General features: G+C 46.3%; 3 protein-coding genes across 3 annotated transcripts; 2 read left to right on the forward strand and 1 right to left on the reverse strand.

The window, feature by feature from the left end:
* Nucleotides 1–3,245: 3,245 nt before the first annotated feature.
* Nucleotides 3,246–3,704, reverse strand: LOC105865491 (histone H2B type 2-E). Its single transcript, XM_076000071.1, has one exon. It carries the CDS (start codon nucleotides 3,701–3,703, stop codon nucleotides 3,323–3,325), a length of 381 nt encoding a protein of 126 aa, XP_075856186.1. The 5' UTR covers nucleotide 3,704; the 3' UTR covers nucleotides 3,246–3,322.
* Nucleotides 3,705–4,049: 345 nt separating this feature from the next.
* On the forward strand, nucleotides 4,050–4,553 carry LOC142869570 (histone H2A type 2-A). Its single transcript, XM_076000070.1, has one exon. It carries the CDS (start codon nucleotides 4,050–4,052, stop codon nucleotides 4,440–4,442), a length of 393 nt encoding a protein of 130 aa, XP_075856185.1. The 3' UTR covers nucleotides 4,443–4,553.
* A 695-nt stretch (nucleotides 4,554–5,248) lies between these two features.
* Nucleotides 5,249–5,958, forward strand: LOC109730386 (histone H3). Its single transcript, XM_076000068.1, has one exon. It carries the CDS (start codon nucleotides 5,530–5,532, stop codon nucleotides 5,938–5,940), a length of 411 nt encoding a protein of 136 aa, XP_075856183.1. The 5' UTR covers nucleotides 5,249–5,529; the 3' UTR covers nucleotides 5,941–5,958.
* Nucleotides 5,959–18,435: the final 12,477 nt, after the last annotated feature.

Consider the following 18,435-nt stretch of genomic DNA (forward strand, 5'->3'; position numbering starts at 1 on the left):
TGACCTTCTTGCCTTTCTCTTATAAGAACTTTGGTGATTATACTTGGGGTCTACCCACATAATCCAGGATGATCTCTCAATCTCAGAATCACCTCTGCAAAATCTCTTTGGCCATATAAAGTAATATTCACAGGTTCTGGGGATTAGGATGTGGACATATTCAGAGGCCATATTCAGCCTACTGAAGCTGTTGACTACTGTTATAGGTTGAATTGTGTCCACAAATACAAGCCTAAGTCTAACCCCCAGTGGCTTACAATTTTGCCTTATTTGAAATAGGGTCTTTGTAGGTGTAATCAAAGTAAAAATGAGGTCATTTTTAGGGCGGGCCCTAATCCAATATGATTGGTATCCTTATACTAAAACAGACACAGGAAGAAGTCTGTGGCAGAGATTAGAGTTATGATGCCTCAAACCAGAGAACTGGGGCTACCAGGCACTGAAAGACAAGAAAAGCCCTAGTGTCTTTGGAGAGAGCATGACCCTGCAAACACCTTGATCCTGCAAACACCTTGATTTCAGACTTCTAGCCTCTAGAACCATAAGAAAATAAATTTCTGTTGTTTTAAGCCATATAGTTAATGGACTTCGTTATGGTACCCCTAGGAAACTAATACAACTACTAAAATTTTTAATAGATTTACACAGTTTAAATTTTTAAATAAAATTTCACGTATTTTTATCCCTGTTGTTTCTTTCTTTTTTTTTTTTTTTTTTTTTGAGACAGAGTCTCGCTTGTTGCCCAGGCTATAGTGAGTGCCGTGGCATCAGCCTAGCTCACAGCAACCTCAAACTCCTGGGCTCAAGTAATCCTTCTGCCTCAGCCTCCCGAGTAGCTGGGACTACAGGCATGTGCCACCATGCCCGGCTAATTTTTATATATATATATTAGTTGGCCAATTAATTTCTTTCTATTTATAGTAGAGACGGGGGTCTCACTCTTGCTCAGGCTGGTTTCGAACTCTTGACCTCGAGCAATCTGCCCGCCTCGGCCTCCCAGAGTGCTAGGATTACAGGCGTGAGCCACCGCGCCCGGCCCCTGTCGTTTCTTTTATAATGGTAATATTAAATTTGGGCCTTACTCAAATATTGATTTTAGCACTTAGATATTTGTTCCAAATGTGTCCTTTGAGCACCTCTATTTGTCCTTATCTATACTATTTGACTTCTGTGAGACCTTTCAATATGAAAGGTTTGTCATCATTTTTTTCTTTTATCCTAGGAAACCATTTGTTAATATTCCTGAAGTGTTTCAAGATTCAAACTGATTCAAGAATGTCAGACAAATTGGCATAATTTGAGTTCAAAGGTACAGCAGAACTCCAAGCTTGGCTAAACTCCATGAGGGGCTCAGTTCTCTGATTCCCCCACACTGTCCCCTCCCCTGCATATTCTCTATAATTGTTCTTACCTTCATACCCACAAACCACCCCATCCTGATGCTGTCTCTTGAAAGCAAATGAACATCTTTCCCAAAAGAAAACAGCATTCTACACTTCCTTACTCAGTTCAATTCCCGAAATGTTAAAATGCCAATTAGATGGGTCTACATTCCTGAACAAATCACAGTGGGAAGGGAATTGAGCCAACATTTAAACTAATCAGCCCAACCCTAATACCTGGGTAAAATCTTTCTGGAAAATGTATGTGGCAGTATTGTTACAGAAACAGAAAAATAAATGCTTATAATACCCATTATTCCCACTGCTGTGTTCATAAACAGTCCTTAAAGGTGGTTTCGTATTGTCTTCACTGAGCCCCAGGTGCATCTTTCATACTGCCAATTGCACCTATCAACTTGCATATCAAATGGCTTCTGAAAAATCAGAACTCTGGATCTCCCCCTTCAGTGCCCCAACCAATACCTTCTCCCAGTATTCCAACCTAATTAACAGCACAACCGTTTACCCAATTGCTCAAGCCAAACATCTAGGGGTTTCACTCTTACCTAAATTCTATTCTAAAGCAAGACCTACTGATTCTACCTCTAAAATATATATTTTTTTTCTTTTTTTTCTCTTTGAACTAGAAAAGGCGATCGATACCTCTAAAATATAATCCAACATGTATGTCTCCATTACCACCACTGCACTCCAATCCAACATATCTATCCAGTGGTTCTCACACTTTAGAATTCCTCAATCACCCTAAGACCTTGTTAACACAAATTATTGAGACCTGAGAATGTTCATTTTTAATTGATGCTAGTTGGTACACCAGACTTTAAGAATAATTGCTCTACTGCAACAGCCTCCTAATTGGTTTCCCTGCTTCGACTGTGGCCAACCTAGGGATTCCCAAAGCAACCAGCATGATCTTTTAAGCTAATGAGGTTGTTATTCCACTTCCTATCTCTAGTAGCACAAGTGCTCCCAAAGCACTGAGAATAAACCCAATCAACCTCCCTTGCACTGTATTTGGGAGTCTTTGCTCCTCAAGCATTTCAAACTGTGGCTTCAAAAATTATGCATATTTTGTTGCCATTGTATGAAACTAATGCTTAAGTAGGATGAGCTTTTCTGAGTAATTCTTGTGGGGGAAAAATCCCACCATATAATACTAGGTGGATTTTAGGGTATGTGAAGTAGAAGGCATATATGGCAGCAGCATTATCTGTTAATTCTTGGGTTATCAAAATCAGGCTTCTATCTACTTCATTGAGGAATCTTCACATAAATGGTATAGGCACGTGCTTGTGAACCAAGGACACAAATTCAAAATTTCTAGGCAACATATATAAGTTGAATTATTTGTTAGTACCCACCTCAGAAGCATATAATGCAAACTATTAATTTCCACCATCATCTCACCACTGTTAAGGACTAGAATGTTATATATTTGTCTATTTAACTTTCTATCTTGCACAAACATCAAAATTGACACAGTATTTCTCTCGAAAACAACTTAATGAGCACATATTCACAGCTGAGGCTAAGCTAAAGTCAGTTTCAGGTTCAGTCTTCTCTGGCAACCCCCAACATATCTGTAGGTTAAGACTCGCCCACTACCCATGTAAGCATGCCTACACCAATGCTTAAACAGGTGAGACACAGATCCTTGTACTTAGTCCAGTTGTTGACTTTCTTGAACTCCTGACCTCAAGCCATCATTCTGCCTGGCCTCCCAGAGTGCTAAGATTACCGGAGTGAGCCACTACGCCCAGAAAGTCGATCAATTTTTTAAATAGAGATGCCAAAAAGAGAGCTAGGAGGGACAACACATGACAGCTTCTTTCAGGGAGGAGATAGGTGGCTCTGAAAAGAGCCTTTGGAGTCAAGAGGCCGGCCACTCGCGCGAGCCAGCGCCGCGTCCCGGCAGGGACTCACTTGGAGCTGGTGTACTTGGTGACCGCCTTGGTGCCCTCGGACACGGCGTGCTTGGCCAGCTCGCCGGGCAGCAGCAGGCGCACGGCCGTCTGGATCTCGCGGGACGTGATGGTGGAGCGCTTGTTGTAATGCGCCAGGCGGGACGCCTCGCCGGCGATGCGCTCGAAGATGTCGTTGACGAACGAGTTCATGATGCCCATGGCCTTGGACGAGATGCCGGTGTCGGGGTGGACCTGCTTCAGCACCTTGTACACGTAGATGGAGTAGCTCTCCTTGCGGCTGCGCTTGCGCTTCTTGCCATCCTTCTTCTGGGCTTTCGTGACGGCTTTCTTGGAGCCCTTCTTGGGAGCCGGAGCGGACTTTGCTGGCTCAGGCATAGCGACAAGCACGAGCAGCAAGGACCGCAAGCGCAACAGTAGAACTAGGACGGGGCCTGCCGGAAACGACTCTGTACTTATAGAGGCTGTACGCAAATTAAGGTTCCGATTACGCCGCGTTGTGATTGGCTCATTTTCAGCGGCGCCAAAGCCAGGGGACGAGATTATGTAAATGAGTAGATTCTGGCTGAGCTAGCCTATTGGCCATCGGGACAAAGCTGTGCTTTAGCCAATCAGAGTGCTCGGTGGACAATCCCCGTTCTGCCTATAAAAGAGTGAAGCAGCCCCATTTGCGGCGACTTTCTCGGTCGTCAAGCGGGAGCTTCTTGCAGTGACTGTCGCTGTCATGTCTGGTCGTGGCAAACAAGGAGGCAAAGCCCGCGCTAAGGCCAAGTCGCGCTCGTCCCGCGCCGGCCTTCAGTTCCCGGTGGGGCGAGTGCACCGCTTGCTGCGCAAGGGCAACTACGCCGAGCGGGTGGGGGCCGGCGCGCCCGTCTACATGGCGGCGGTCCTCGAGTACTTGACCGCGGAAATCCTGGAGCTGGCGGGCAACGCGGCCCGAGACAACAAGAAGACGCGCATCATCCCCCGTCACCTCCAGCTGGCCATCCGCAACGACGAGGAGCTGAACAAGCTGCTGGGCAAGGTCACCATCGCCCAGGGCGGCGTCTTGCCTAACATCCAGGCCGTGTTGCTCCCTAAGAAGACTGAGAGCCACCACAAGGCAAAGGGCAAGTGAGGCCTACATCCGGAAACTCAGCCCAGCCTGCGTCTCAGATAGGGATCCCCTGTGAAATCAAAGGCTCTTTTCAGAGCCACCCACTATTTCAAATAAAGAGCTGTTACGTTGGTTAGTCTCCTCGGTCCCCCTCTTTCCCAGTAGTGAATGCCGAGCCCGGCGATGACGGGAGGTGTGGGTGGGGGCGGAACCATGTGCCCCTTACTCCCGGCCGCTTCTCGACCTCGGGTCTCGACACATCACTCCCTTCGTACTCCTCAGTCTTCGGACTGAGCAGCGCAGGTGGAGGTCCCAAACACCTAGGGCGCCGGCGGGCGGCTCGGGCGTGAACACTAGCGCCATCGACAGCAGCTGCTGTCGCGCCCTCAGCTGCTCCCGCAGGCCTCCGCCGATACTTAGGCGAGGTCGCGCACTGGGCGTGGGGGTGCGTGCTCGCCACACCCTCCGCAGCCCCGGTCGATAGGGGGGCGCGCGGGCTTCGGGAGTGCGGGGAGCCGGGTCTTGGCTTAGCGGCTCCCCCGCCCGCTTAAGCGCTTTCGCAGCAGAGACGCAGGCTCCCGTCTCGGGCTTCCGGAGGCGGAACCTTGCGCCGTGGAGGCGGGCAACTTTCCCTTCAGAAAAGCGCCGAACAGGCGGAAAACGGTCCGCCGAGAAGCAGCTGGGGTAGGGGGACACAGACGGAAGGTCGAAGTTCAACTTGGGAGCTACGCGGCGAAGACAGGAAAAGGGGTACGGTGGGGAGCGCGTTCTAAGGAGGTGAAAGGCTGGGGAGGAACAATCTGACAAAGCTGCAATCGAAAATGACTTTCGTCCTGGAAGAATGAGGAAAAAAACAAGACTGGAAAACTGTTGGCCAACCGCAAAGCAGAAAGGGAGGCGAGGAGGCGGGGTTAGAGAGGACTCTGCCCAAGCCAACCGGTGACTCTGGCACCGGGAACGTCACGGCCAATGGACAGCCAGCGCGGGACTTTCAATTACCGTCCCGCCCAATCGGGCAAAGACTGTGCCTATAAAGACTGCTTGCCGCCGGCCGGGATTCCGTTTCTGCCCCTGCCGCGGCGTCGGTGAGCTCGCGTTCTGTTTCGCTATGGCCCGCACAAAGCAGACCGCCCGCAAGTCGACCGGTGGCAAGGCCCCGAGGAAGCAGCTGGCCACCAAGGCGGCCCGCAAGAGCGCGCCGGCCACGGGCGGCGTGAAGAAGCCGCACCGCTACCGGCCGGGCACCGTGGCCCTGCGGGAGATCCGGCGCTACCAGAAGTCCACCGAGCTGCTGATCCGCAAGCTGCCCTTCCAGCGGCTGGTGCGCGAGATCGCGCAGGACTTCAAGACGGACCTGCGCTTCCAGAGCTCGGCCGTGATGGCGCTGCAGGAGGCGAGCGAGGCCTACCTGGTGGGGTTGTTCGAAGACACGAACCTGTGTGCCATCCACGCCAAGCGAGTGACCATCATGCCCAAGGACATCCAGCTGGCCCGCCGCATCCGCGGGGAGCGGGCTTAAGAAACGCGCGCTCGGCTCTAGGTTCCATCACATCCAAAGGCTCTTTTCAGAGCCACCCACAGCAGCACTCGGAAGGAGCTGTGTCGCTTGCCCTCCGTGCTCTTCCCTCCGGCCCTAGAACGGGGAAAGCGTTAACTAGTCAGCCTCCGGGTGAAGTGTTGGAGGTCAGGTATCGGTCCAGTCCCTTCCTGCGGTGCCATTTCGGGCTGTAACGGAGTTCGGTCAGCTTGCTTGTGTGGGCCGGCGAGGTTGCCGCTGCGTCCTTGCGCGCGGCCGGGACACGCAGGTTTGCACCTCTGGACGGCCGCTGGCCCTCCCACAGCGGCCGGCCTGAGGCGTCTAATTCTAGGCGACGGCGGCGCAGAATTGGTATTTGCCGGGGGTGGGGGTGGGGGTGGGGATGGGCTGGCGGTGAGGAGAAGGGCGTCCGTGGGGAGAATGAGTTGAGGCCGGGAGTCACTAGGGGACGCTGGAGATTCGCAGTTCCCTGGCGCGGCTGGGCTGGGCTGGCCTTTTCCCGGAGCCGACGGCGGCGCGCCCGTTGGCTCGCGCCGGCGGCCTCCGCTCCCGCCGAAACGCTTCACCAGGGGAGGCCCTAGGCCTAGGGAGGGAAGTCACCAGCTGAGGGTCCCTTGCCTTTTCTGGCGTATTGTAAAATCAGACGTTAGCACTGTACTGTGTACATATTCAAGATGTGAACCAGCGCTAGGCTCTGAGTCGAAGTTACTGGGCAGCAATTAACCAATGGAAAGCAGAACGTGTCCCTCTCCTACCTGCATCTGAGCTGTGAGACCAGACTTGAAGCTAGGTTAGGGAGACAATTCCTGCACCAGGTGAGAGTGGAAGTCTGAGGCCTCTTGGTCTCTTAGGACTGAGCCTGTTCAACTGGAGTGGTATTGCAGAGTCCACACTACACAAGACTTGTACCCTATATCATTTGTACCCTATATTATTTGTACCTGGAAATGGCTAGAGTTTGCTTTTGTTTTGTGTCTGCACAGTTATAGGGAAAAGCATTACAAGACTGATGAAAATTCCCAGAGGGGAGTAAAAACAAGCAGATACACTTTTGAAAAGCTTTTTGCCCTTCAAAAGGAGTGTGAAAAAAAGGGAGAGGCAACATGGACTGTGGCCATTCCCGACATGAGGTGCCACGGTTTTTAGTTCCAGTCTCACAGGGATTTTCAGAATATAAACGCTGTAATTGTGCTGAATTGTGCACCTACCCTCCTCCTCAAGCCCAGATTTATATGTTGAAGCCCTACTCCCAGTACCTCAGAAGGTGACCATATTTGGAGACAGGACCTTTAAAAAGGTAGGTAAGGGCAGGGTGACTCCTGCCTGTAACCCCAGCATTTTGGGAGGCTGAGGCAAGAGGATTTCTTGAGCCTCGGAGTTCAAGACCAGTCTGGGCAATGTAGCAAGACCCTGTCTGTACAAAAAACAAATTAAGTTAAATTGACAAATTAATTAATTAACTTAAAATGTGTTCATTAGGGTGGTCCCAATCCAAGATGACTGGTGTTCTTATAAAGAAATTAGAAGACAGAGGGACAACCATCTGCAAGCCAAGGAGAGAGCCCTCAATACCTTGATCTTGGACTTCTAGCCTCCAGAATGGTGAGAAAATTAATTTCTGTGCTTTTTTGTTATGTTATCCCTAGAAAACTAATACAGGCCCCAAACTAATACAGGTCCTGGGTCCCTGCCCAGGACCTCATTCCCTGCACAGACCCACATTGGATGATGGGATCCTTGGGATCTGTACTCTGAGTTATAAGCAGAAGTGGCAATTACTTAGAGCTGTTGGGGACAACACCTTTGTACCCAGCACCTCATCCATTGAACTTTGCTTTCAAAGGTGCAGCCTGAAGTTCTCTGAGCATGAGTGACCTTCCAGTGTGTCAGAGCCATTAGTAGGTGAGCAGACCCCTGAGCATGTAGATTTCCATGTCAGGGAACTTTCCCCCAAGGATCACTCCCTGAACTGAAACTAAATCAGATTTAAAAGCGAGATGCCAGCCAACTTAAAATACCAGAGATACCCAAGACCTCCCCCTGGCCCTGGGATTTGAGACAACCTGTGCATGTCATGGCAAAGGCAGTTCAGGGAGTGATCCTTGACTAGCTTGGCGGGAACGTCTGTGTCCTGCCTTCACCTGTCTCACTTCTCTGCCCTCTTCTGCCCCTCCTACTGTGACAGTGGACTGGTTACTCACCAGACTCGAAGATTGCAGGGTGTACAATGTGACTGTGAAAGAGGACATAGAGAAAGGCACACTGGGTAGTCTCTCTTGGCTGGTGTGGGACAGTGGAGGCCCTCCCTGCTTGACACCTTGTAAGCCCCCTGTAAGCACCCTGAGGGCAACCGCCTGTCTGCCTCATGTTCTCTCTTCCATGGCTGCACAACGGAGGCTCTGGGCATTGACTATGAAAGAGGTCCATAGGTTCTTCACTCAGCCAGACTGAGCCCCCTGCCCTCGCATAGCGTGAGGAAGCAACAGGCAGTACAAATGAGTGTATGTACACTCACTTTCTGAGGAAGTTCAGCCTATGACCCAATCTCTCTCACCCTGCCAAGGGTCAGACCTTGGCAGTTTACTGCTGCCTTGTCTATCTGCAGCCATCTTGGGGATTTTCCCCACAGGGCCAGGGCAACAGAATCTGGCTCCCACTGTAAGCATGATCTGGAAGGACTGTGAGGAATTCTCCAGTGCCTTAAGGGGGGGGGGGTGCTTCCCAAACTGCACCAGGCAGTTTAGTGACAGCTTTGACACCTTTTTGATAACAGGATAAGGTTGACATTCCTGACACTATCTTGTGAAAGCCAAACTTCCTAGGCCTAAGAGGAAGCTTTTGGAATATCTTTGTTGGTTTGAGAAACTGGGACAAAGTAGTACCCAATTTTTATGTCAGTATCAAAATCTAATCATTTTAGGTACATAAGGAGTTCCTTGATTTCAGATTAGTCTTAAAGAAAAGAAAATCAAGCAAAAAACAATTTACATTCTCTCGAAAATTCTTAAGTCCAGCCTGATTCCAGGAAAAGTCTGCCATGAAACTGGTATTGTTAATTAGACTCTGGGTCCTTTGATCATAATTGAAGGTGGCCTTAGCTAAGGCAGTGCTCGAGTGGACAGAGGAAGTGATGGATGTGAGGTAATTGTAGAAGGTAGATTTAATAAGATTTGGTGATTTAGGCATTTGGAGAACAGAGAGAAAGGACCTTCTGGCCTGAGGAGCTAGGAGATGATGGTACATGTCACTAAGATGGAGAATGCAGGGAGAATAAATTGCTCTTGAGCCAAGAAGATGCATATAGGCCCTCCTGACATTAAAATTGAGGTTCCTGTTATCCACCTAGAACACATCCACCAGGAGTTAGGAATATTAATCTATTTAATAAAGGGGCTCAGCTGGAGACACTTGTGGGGAAGCTTTCAGCAGAGACAGAAGGATGACCAAAGGCACGGAATTAGGTGAGATCTACTCAGGGGTTAGGGAGAAGGAGAAAGGACTGAGGCAGGCACACTGAGCGAGCAGGAACATTGCAAGAGTCAGTAGATTAGGAGAATGCCAAGAGAAAGAAGGATAGCTGGAGAGGGATGGGGACCACCAAGAAAAAGTATGCCCCAAGGAGGGAACAGCGATATCAACAGGGCTATATTGTGCACCAAAGTTCAGAAATAATGTTAATTAAGCTCAGTGACTGATGACAATGCTTTATATTTCATACCTCTTTTAATCACAAGCCTGCAAAACAAGTAGATGTTTTATCATCCTTACTTTACAGCCTAGGAGCTTTGAGTATTTTGCCCAAGTTCCCACAACTATTAAGTGCCAGGGATTTTGTCCATTGTGCAAGGACTCCAAAGTTCATATGCTTAAGCAGAAAACTCCAAGTGAAGGAAGGCCGGGTGAGGTGATGACTCACACCTATAATCCGAGCACTCTTATTCTGAGTGGCCAAGATGGGAGAATCACTTGAGGGCAGGAGTTCAAGACCAGCCTGAGCAAGTGTAAGACCCTGTCTCTACTAAAAATAGAAAAAATTAGCCGGATGTGGTGATGTGCACCTATAAGTCCCAGCTACTTGGGATACTGAGAAAGGAAGATCCCTTGAGCCCAGGAGTTTGAGGTTGCTGTGAGCTAAGGATAATGCATTGGTACTCTAGCCCAGGTGACAGAGTGAGACTCTATCTCAAAGAAAATAAATAAATAAAAAGAAAGAACACCAAGTGAAGAGTTTGCACAGGAAGCTCAGAGGGGAAGTCATACAGGAGGCACATGATGCACAGGGTTGTGGGCCTCACTGCTTCAGTGGACTCTTCTCTACCCCACTTACCCCCTCCCACCGACTCCACTATCATCAAATAGAGAAAAACTTCCACCCTGTGCCAGAGCTGAACTTGTCACTCCTATGCTTTAAAACCTTTCCATGCTCTCCACACTTTTACCTTCAGAATAAAATCCATATGCACATGTCAAAGTCAGCACAGAGAAGCAGAAACTAAGTGCAAGGCCACAGGCTTCAGTTAGAGCCCTGGTTCTGCCTCTTACTACCTGTTGTGTGACTTGGGTAGATGTTTAATCTCACCAGGCCTCAGTTCCTCATCTGTGAAATGGAATAATGGTACCTACCTGATGGTGTTGTTTGGAGATACCTAAAGAAATAATTCCCATAAAGTGGCAAGTATAGTATCTGATCCAAAATGGACAATAGTAAAAATGTAATGTTATCTATTCAAAATAATTAATAAAAGTAAATCTTCTTATAACCTCTAAACTGTAAATCTCTCCTGGCTTTTGACTGGATGTTCATTAGCTATTCCCCTAGTTACACAAGTTTGTTCTGCCCAATGTCTGCAATTCCTAACTATGCTTATGACTTGTCAAAACTTCTTTTCTGTCCAAATATCTTCCCATTCTTGATAGGCATACTGTCTTCAGGATTCAGCCCTGTGAAACTTTCCTTTTGGGTCCCACCAAAGCAGCCGCCACCAGCATCATCTCTACGGCTCCTTCTCAGGCAAACAGACATCATTCCCCTCGAGTTCTAACGAACATACCCTTTTTCTGTTTTAGCAGTTCCCCAGAATTAATTTACCTTCTAATTCCCCACCAGATTCTAAGTTCCATCAGGGTGGGCGTTTTGCCCTGTTCCTTTCTGTAAGCTGGCATCCTGATGGTGCCTGGAGCATAGGAGAGGAGCAGGAAATGCCTGATGAGGGACCTGATTCCACTGGCCTCTGAATTCTCAAAGGGCACAGTACGCAGGCCCCTCCCAGCTCTCGGAATTCTCAGGAATTTGCAGGCCAGGAACTGGTATAACCTGAACTCTAGAAGGAATTTCCAGATTGGCCCCCAAAGAGGGAGCACGTAGGTGCCCTGGGCTGTACCCTTTGCCCACAAATGGCTAAAGTCTACATTAGCCCGCTCTGGTGGCCTTCACTGAGGGCAGAGTTCCCCACTAGCAACCCCTGCAATGGGATCAGTGCTTGAAAGGAGATGCTTTAAGGAGGGGTGTACATTTGTGGCAGACTGAACAATAGCTCCCCCAAAGATATCCATGCCCCGATCCCTGGAATTTGTGAATATGTTACCTTATAGGCAAAGGGACTTTGCAGATGTGAATACATTAAGGATCTTGAGATGGAGAGCTTATCTTAAATTATCACTAAGAGTGGTAAATGTAATCACATGAGTCATTAGAGGGAGATAAGAGGGCCTGTGAGAGAGAAGGTGGTGTTGAAAGAAGCAGAGATTAGAGTGATGTGGCCAGGGGCCAAAAAATGCCAGTTTCTAGAAGCTAGAAGAGTCAAGAAACTGATTCTCCCCCTGGAGCCTCCAGAATGACACAGTCCCTCAGACACATGTTTTAGCCACTTAAGATTCATTTTGGGCTTCTGACCTCCAGAACTATAAGACAATAAATTTGCTTTAAGCCACTAAGTTTGTAGTAATATATGAAAGCAGCAGTAGGAAACTAATACGCCATTCTTACACTCACAGAAGACACTAGGTTCTTTTTATTTGGGGGAGGGAGATTTGAGTGTGATCAGTAGCAGACTATAAGGTATACTTGGAGGGAAGAAGGGAAAGGGGAAAGGAAGGGGGCAGCAGAGGAGAAAAAGGGACCAGGAATGGGAGACTCAGGACCCCACATGAACCTTTCCTTGCTTCAGACTAGTTAGTTCTTTCACGGGCCTCACCGGCCTCCCTGACCTCCTCAGCCCAGAGCTCTGGAGGCATCTCCTGTCTTTGCAAGTGGCACTGAGCTCTCCTAGACGACTGTTGGCCTCCCTCACCATGGCTCTCTGCAGAGCTCACAGAGGCCACCTGGGGCAGAAAGGCCACCGGCTGGCTTCACTGTGGGCCCATAGCAATAGTGGCAAGCCCTGCTTGCCCTTGAGGAAAGCTCACACCTAGATTGCTGCTAGGACACTGTATGGGTTGAGCATCCCTAACCTGAAATCCTAAATGCTCCCAAATCCAAAAAATGTTTGAGTGCCACCAACATGATGCCAAGTGGAAAATTCCACACCTGACTTCATGTGCGTGGTTGTCATCAAAATGCAGACACACAATACACAGTTTACTCAACATCCCCAAGGGAAAAATGGCCCTCCCAGTTCCACACACCCAGATGCCTCAGGCACGCACACCCACAAAGGGCAATAAAACTGCAGGAAGGCAGGGCTGACACCAACTGCAGCTTCCACATGATGCCCCACATGGGGCAGCGGCCTATGGGCATTACTATGCCTTTTTGCTTATTCTCTTCTCTGTTGTAAAACAATATTGTGGAAAACATAGAAACAGCCTGCAGATACCCCTATGGATAACAGTGATAATTTTTTTTAAAAAGGAAGCATTTATGTTGATAGCACAGAAAGTCAAGCTGTTGGAGAAACTGGACCATGGTGTGTATGTAAGGAATATATGAAACATAAATGAATTTTGTGTTTGGATCCCCAAGATCTCATTATGTATCTGCAAATATTCCAAAATGTGAAAAAATCTGAAATCGGAAACACTTCTGGTCCCAAGCATTTTGGATAAGGGATGCTCAACATGCATTAGTTTCCTAGGGTTGCCAGAACAAATTTCCACAAACTTCGTGCCTTAAAACAACATAAGTTTATTCTTTCACACTTCTGGCGACCAGGGGCTGAAATCAAAGCACCATGCTCCCTCCAAAGACTCTAGGAAAGAATCCTTCTTTGCCTCTTTCAGCTCCTGGTGGCTCCTGCTGTTCCGTGGCTTGTGACAGCGTAACTCTGCCTCCATCCTCACATGGATATCTTCCTTGTGTCTCTGTGTGTTCAAATCTTTCTCTCCTTTCTCTTATACCAGTCATTGAATTTAAGTCCCACCCTAAATCCAGGATGATTTCATCTCAAGATCCTTAACTAATTACCTCTGCAAAGACCCTATTTCCAAATGAGTCCACATTCTGAGGTTCTGGGTGGACATGAATTTTGGGGAACACTCTTCAATCCACTACAGTTCCTGAGTTCTAAGCCTCCTAGGAGGGCCCTCAGGAAGCAGGCCCAGACTTCCCCTGGTCTTCTTTAAGTACCCTTGCACTCTCCACCTCCAAAAGGCCCTTCTATCAGTCACTGTGTACATATAAAACTAAGCATGACAGCTGTGCATCACTACCCACCCTCCCTGTGTCCATAAGTGTGGGGGTTAGGGGACAGGCTATGTTTCTACTTGGGAAACTCTTAGCTTCTGGGAGCAGGACAGGGAGATGTTGATGGCCCTTGGCCAGATGCTTCATGAAAAGGCCTGAACCATATTGGCAACTAGCATACATATGGGAAGAGCTAGAAGAAAAAATATATGGGGCTAGAATAGCAGCCCAGTGTCTGTTTAATATGTGTAAAATAGTGACAATAAATATACCTATTTCATAGTATTGCTGTGGGTATAAAATGACATAAATACAGTCCTACAAAGTGCTTAGAGCAGAGTCTCAACATGACAATAAATTAATAATCATTAGCAATTTCATTAATATGATAGACATCAATTGACACAGATGCTAGATCTTTCCCTTGGGAATATTATAATCCTGTTGTGAAATAAGACAAATGTTTGCCAAATAATGGGTAAATTATCTCTATGTGATTAGCATCTAAAGAGCCACCTAGACTCATCTAGACTTACTGGCCCAGGCAGTAAGAATAGCTGGGTTCCTGGATGCCTTATGACTGAAAAAAGCCTTTCACTAACAGCCTCTCATTTGAGTCCACAACAACCCTGGAAAGGAGAAAGGGCTGTTTTCCTGTTTTACAGGTAAAGAAATTTCTAGTGAAGACAAGACACCTGGAACATGAGTTACTTATCTAAAAAGTGGCCAAGGTGGAATTTGAGCCTAGGTTTTGTGTTTTGCTTTTCTTTTGTATTAGGGTCATTGCTTCAGGGGAAACTGATGGAGATGTGGAATAGACACAAATAAAATCAATGTAAGTACAATACAGCACAATTCTCCTGACAGCAACCTGCAGTAAGAAATACACTTTACATGTGACATCCCAGTCACATTCACACAAAAATATAAATTGTAAGAAGTTTCACAAAATGATCCTATTTGTGATATACTCTATTTTCTCTTCTGCCTCTCACAAAAGGGCAAAATGAAAGAACAAAGTGATCTCTACCAAGTAAATTAATTTTACTAGGGGTTACAACCTATGGTTTAAAAACACTGGCTAAAGAAAACTACAAAGAAGAGGCTGGGCGCGGTGGCTCACGCCTGTAATCCTAGCACTCTGGGAGGCTGAGGCAGGTGGATTGCTCAAGGTCAGGAGTTCGAAACCAGCCTGAGCAAGAGCAAGACCCCTTCTCTACTATAAATAGAAAGAAATTAATTGGCCAACTAATATATAGAGAAAAAATTAGCCGGGCATGGTGGCGCATGCCTGTAGTCCCAGCTACTTGGGAGGCTGAGGCAGCAGGATTGCTTGAGCCCAGGAGTTTGAGGTTGCTGTGAGCTAGGCTGACCCCACGGCACTCACTCTAGCCTAGGCAACAAAGTGAGATTCTGTCTCAAAAAAAAAAAAAAAAAAAACTACAAAGAAGAAAGTAAAAATTCACTGATTTTAAAACTCTTAATATTTCTTTTGAATCTTTCTTTGCACACATCAACAACCTGATATCTGTCCTTGTGGGGAGGTGACCCACATATCCATAGCCAGAGTGGAAGGTGTTCTGTCATAGATGGAAACAAGAAACACAGGTTGAGCTCTGTAGGAGCTAAGAGGGAAAGGTCAATGCCAGCTGAGCAAATAAAGGAACTCTTATAGCAGATGATATTTGAGCTGGGTTCTAAAGAATATTTAGGACTTCCAACATGTTAGATTCGGGGTTATGGGAAAGTAGTGTAATCCAAGCCAAGGGTACAGCAAAGACAAAGACAGAAGAATTGTTGCTGGACTACAGGCAGCATGAGCAAAGGGCAGTTGTGAGAAGTAAGCCTTTAGCATTGGGGGCCTGTTTAGGGGGCCACAAATGCCAAACTGAGGAAGGGTAGGTTTTTACTTTATGAATAATGTTGGAGCAAAGGATATGAACAGGCAATACACAGGAGAGCAAATCCAAAAACTATCAAGCTCATGTAGAGATGTTTGAACTCTTAACCAAAGAAATGAAAATGAAAGCAATAATGAGATAATCACTTTACAGCAGAGAGTCTGGCAAAAACTTAGGAAGTTGGATGACCCAAGGATTGGCCTGCCTGTGGGCTCAGAGAAGTTCTTTTGCCTTGGTGTTAGAAGCCTGGTACAACCATTCTGGAGGGGAGCCCAGCACTCCTTACTTCAATTAAGAATAGAAAGGCCGGGTGAGGTGGCTCACACCTGTAATCCCAGTTCTTTGGGAGGCTGAGGTGAGAGGATCCATTGAGCTCAGGAGTTCCAGACCAGGCTGAACAAAAGCAAGATCCCATTTCTGCTAAAAAAAAAAAAAAAAAAAAGAAAAAAAAAGAAAAAATTAGCCAGGCGTAATGGTGCACACCTGCAGTCCCAGTTACTCAGGAGGCTGAGGCAGAAGAACCCCTGGAGCCCAGGAGTTTGAGGTTACAGTGAGCTGTGATGATGCCACTGTACTCTACTCAGGGTGACAGAGTGAGACTCTGTCTCAAAAAAAAATAAAATAAAATAAAATAAACCCTAGAAACCAGCAGTTCTATTTCTGAATTTTAACCCCCCCAAAATTCTTATGTAGGCCCATAAGGGAACATGTGCAACATTAATTGCAGCATTTTTTTGTGGTAATAGAGAATTGGCACAAACCTAGGTGTCCCCATTTGCTGGGAGAGCGTGGAAATAAAATGTGTTTGCACATCATGAGTGCAGTGCTTCGAATCAGCAGAATGAATTTTCACATCACAACATGGATGGCAAAGATGTGCAGGTTGAGCTCTGTGGGAGTTGAAAAGGAAAGGTCAATTTTTAAATACAGGTTAGTGGGGAAGAGAGTAAGAAATAGAATAAGATAGAAAACATAATACCACTGACATGAACTTTGAAAAAGCAGAAATTAGTACTGAAAGTAAAAATCTGTTCTGCCATTCATTAGGCTGCAATAACAGAGATGAAGCTGGCCAAAGAATTAACAGAAAACATTCTTGTTCCCAAGGGCATGCTGTAGCTATAAAGGCTCATAACTCCCTTCTTTGAGGGACCACTTTTTTCTTGCCGAGAAACCTTATTCTCTAAAAATCGTAGACTATCAGAACTTCTGCTACTTGAAATAATATCAGCAAGAGGGAAGCATTTTCCTCTGCCTGGATAACCTAAGTCACTTTGACAAAGAAAGCAGCCTTGATTTCCAACCTGGGTGCAAAACTTCAAATAAGGGGTTTCTGAACACAGCATTCTACTTCTATCTTAACTTTGTGGTCTCCAAGGAAAAATGATCCTAGATCCACTTTGGAAGTCCAGTCTTGATGTTTGCCCTTTCACACAACCTTGCTTTGCTTTGAGCCTTATCGAAACTCTATGCTTCACCCTTCCCCCAAAACCTATAACTCCATTTTTTCTTTTGTTTAGTGAGACCCGACAATTTCTCTGTTGTGTGTTCTCCCTCATTGTAACAAGTCAATATACCTGGCTTAGCTAGACTAAGTGGTGGTCTTAGGCTAATTGAGATAGGATGATTTTTTTTCTTAGAATTGATATAATTTATATTTCAGCATTAGTACATTGTCAGTTATTTCTGATATTTTTAACTGCTGCAAAGGTTGCATCAACATCTTGCTTCTTTGACATTGGTAGTATACTATATAGTGACTAAAAGGAGACTCTGGATTTTAATCCTGGTTTTGCCACTTACTGGCTGTGTAACTATGGGCAAGTTACTTAACCTCTCTGTGATTCCATCTCCCAATCTGTGAATGGACATAATGATACTACCTACTTGATAGGGTTATTGTGAGGATAAAATGAGCTAATAAATGTAAAATGTTTAAAACATTGTTGGCACCCAGAATGTATGTAAGCATTAGAAAAAATATACATGCCATTCTTGTTTCCCTTTGCATCTATTTAGTTAATAGTAAAGTATGTTCTACAGGTTTTTTTACTTTTTATTTTGAAATGATAATAGATTCACAGAACATTGCAAAAATAGAACAAAGAGTTCCATGTGCCCTTCAGCTTCTCCCAGTGGTGACTTCTTACATAGCTGTTGTGCAGTATCAAAACCAGGAAATTGACATTGGTACATTACTATTAGCTAGTGTACAGACCTTAAATCTTTTTTCACAATTTTTTAACCTGTGTTCATTCGTATGTGTATGTGTGTTTGCATGTATGATAGTTCTTTATTATTCTATTGCATGTATAGATTAGTGTAACCACCACCACAATCAAGATAGAGAACTGTTCCATCACCTCCAAAGAACACTCTAGTGGGACTGCCTCCCACTCCACCTCCATCCCCTGGAAACCACCTATCTGTTCATCTCTACAGTTTTGTCATTTCAAGAATGTCATATAAATGGAATATATAGTATGTAAGAATAATTTTCAAAGTGCATAGAAAGCAACATACTTTTTTTCAAGAACACATACAAGCCAAATTAGAATAATTAAGAAGAAATAAGAATGAACATAAGATGGAATAATACTAAATAAGAAAAAGGGTGAATTGTCAGGGGACATAGTGCAGCAAAGGTTTTCAGCAGGCAGGTAGCATGATGAGCTGTGAATTAAGTAGGTTAATCTGGGATGGAGCATGGAAAAGGAATCAGAAGGGAGCAGTAGCCAAGTGCAGTGGCTCACGCCTGTAATCCTAGCACTCTGGAAGGCCGAGGCAGGAGGATCACTTGAGCTCAGGAGTTGGAGAGTAGCCTGAACAAGAGCAAGACCCTGTCTCTAGCAAAAATAAAGGAAAAAAGAAATCCAGCCAGGCATTGTGACACACACCCATAGTCCCAGCCACCAGGGAGGCTGAGGCAGGATTGCTTAGAACCCAGGGAATTGG

Source organism: Microcebus murinus, chromosome 2 (assembly GCF_040939455.1).
Source record: "Microcebus murinus isolate Inina chromosome 2, M.murinus_Inina_mat1.0, whole genome shotgun sequence".
NCBI classification, from domain to species: Eukaryota; Metazoa; Chordata; class Mammalia; order Primates; family Cheirogaleidae; genus Microcebus; species Microcebus murinus.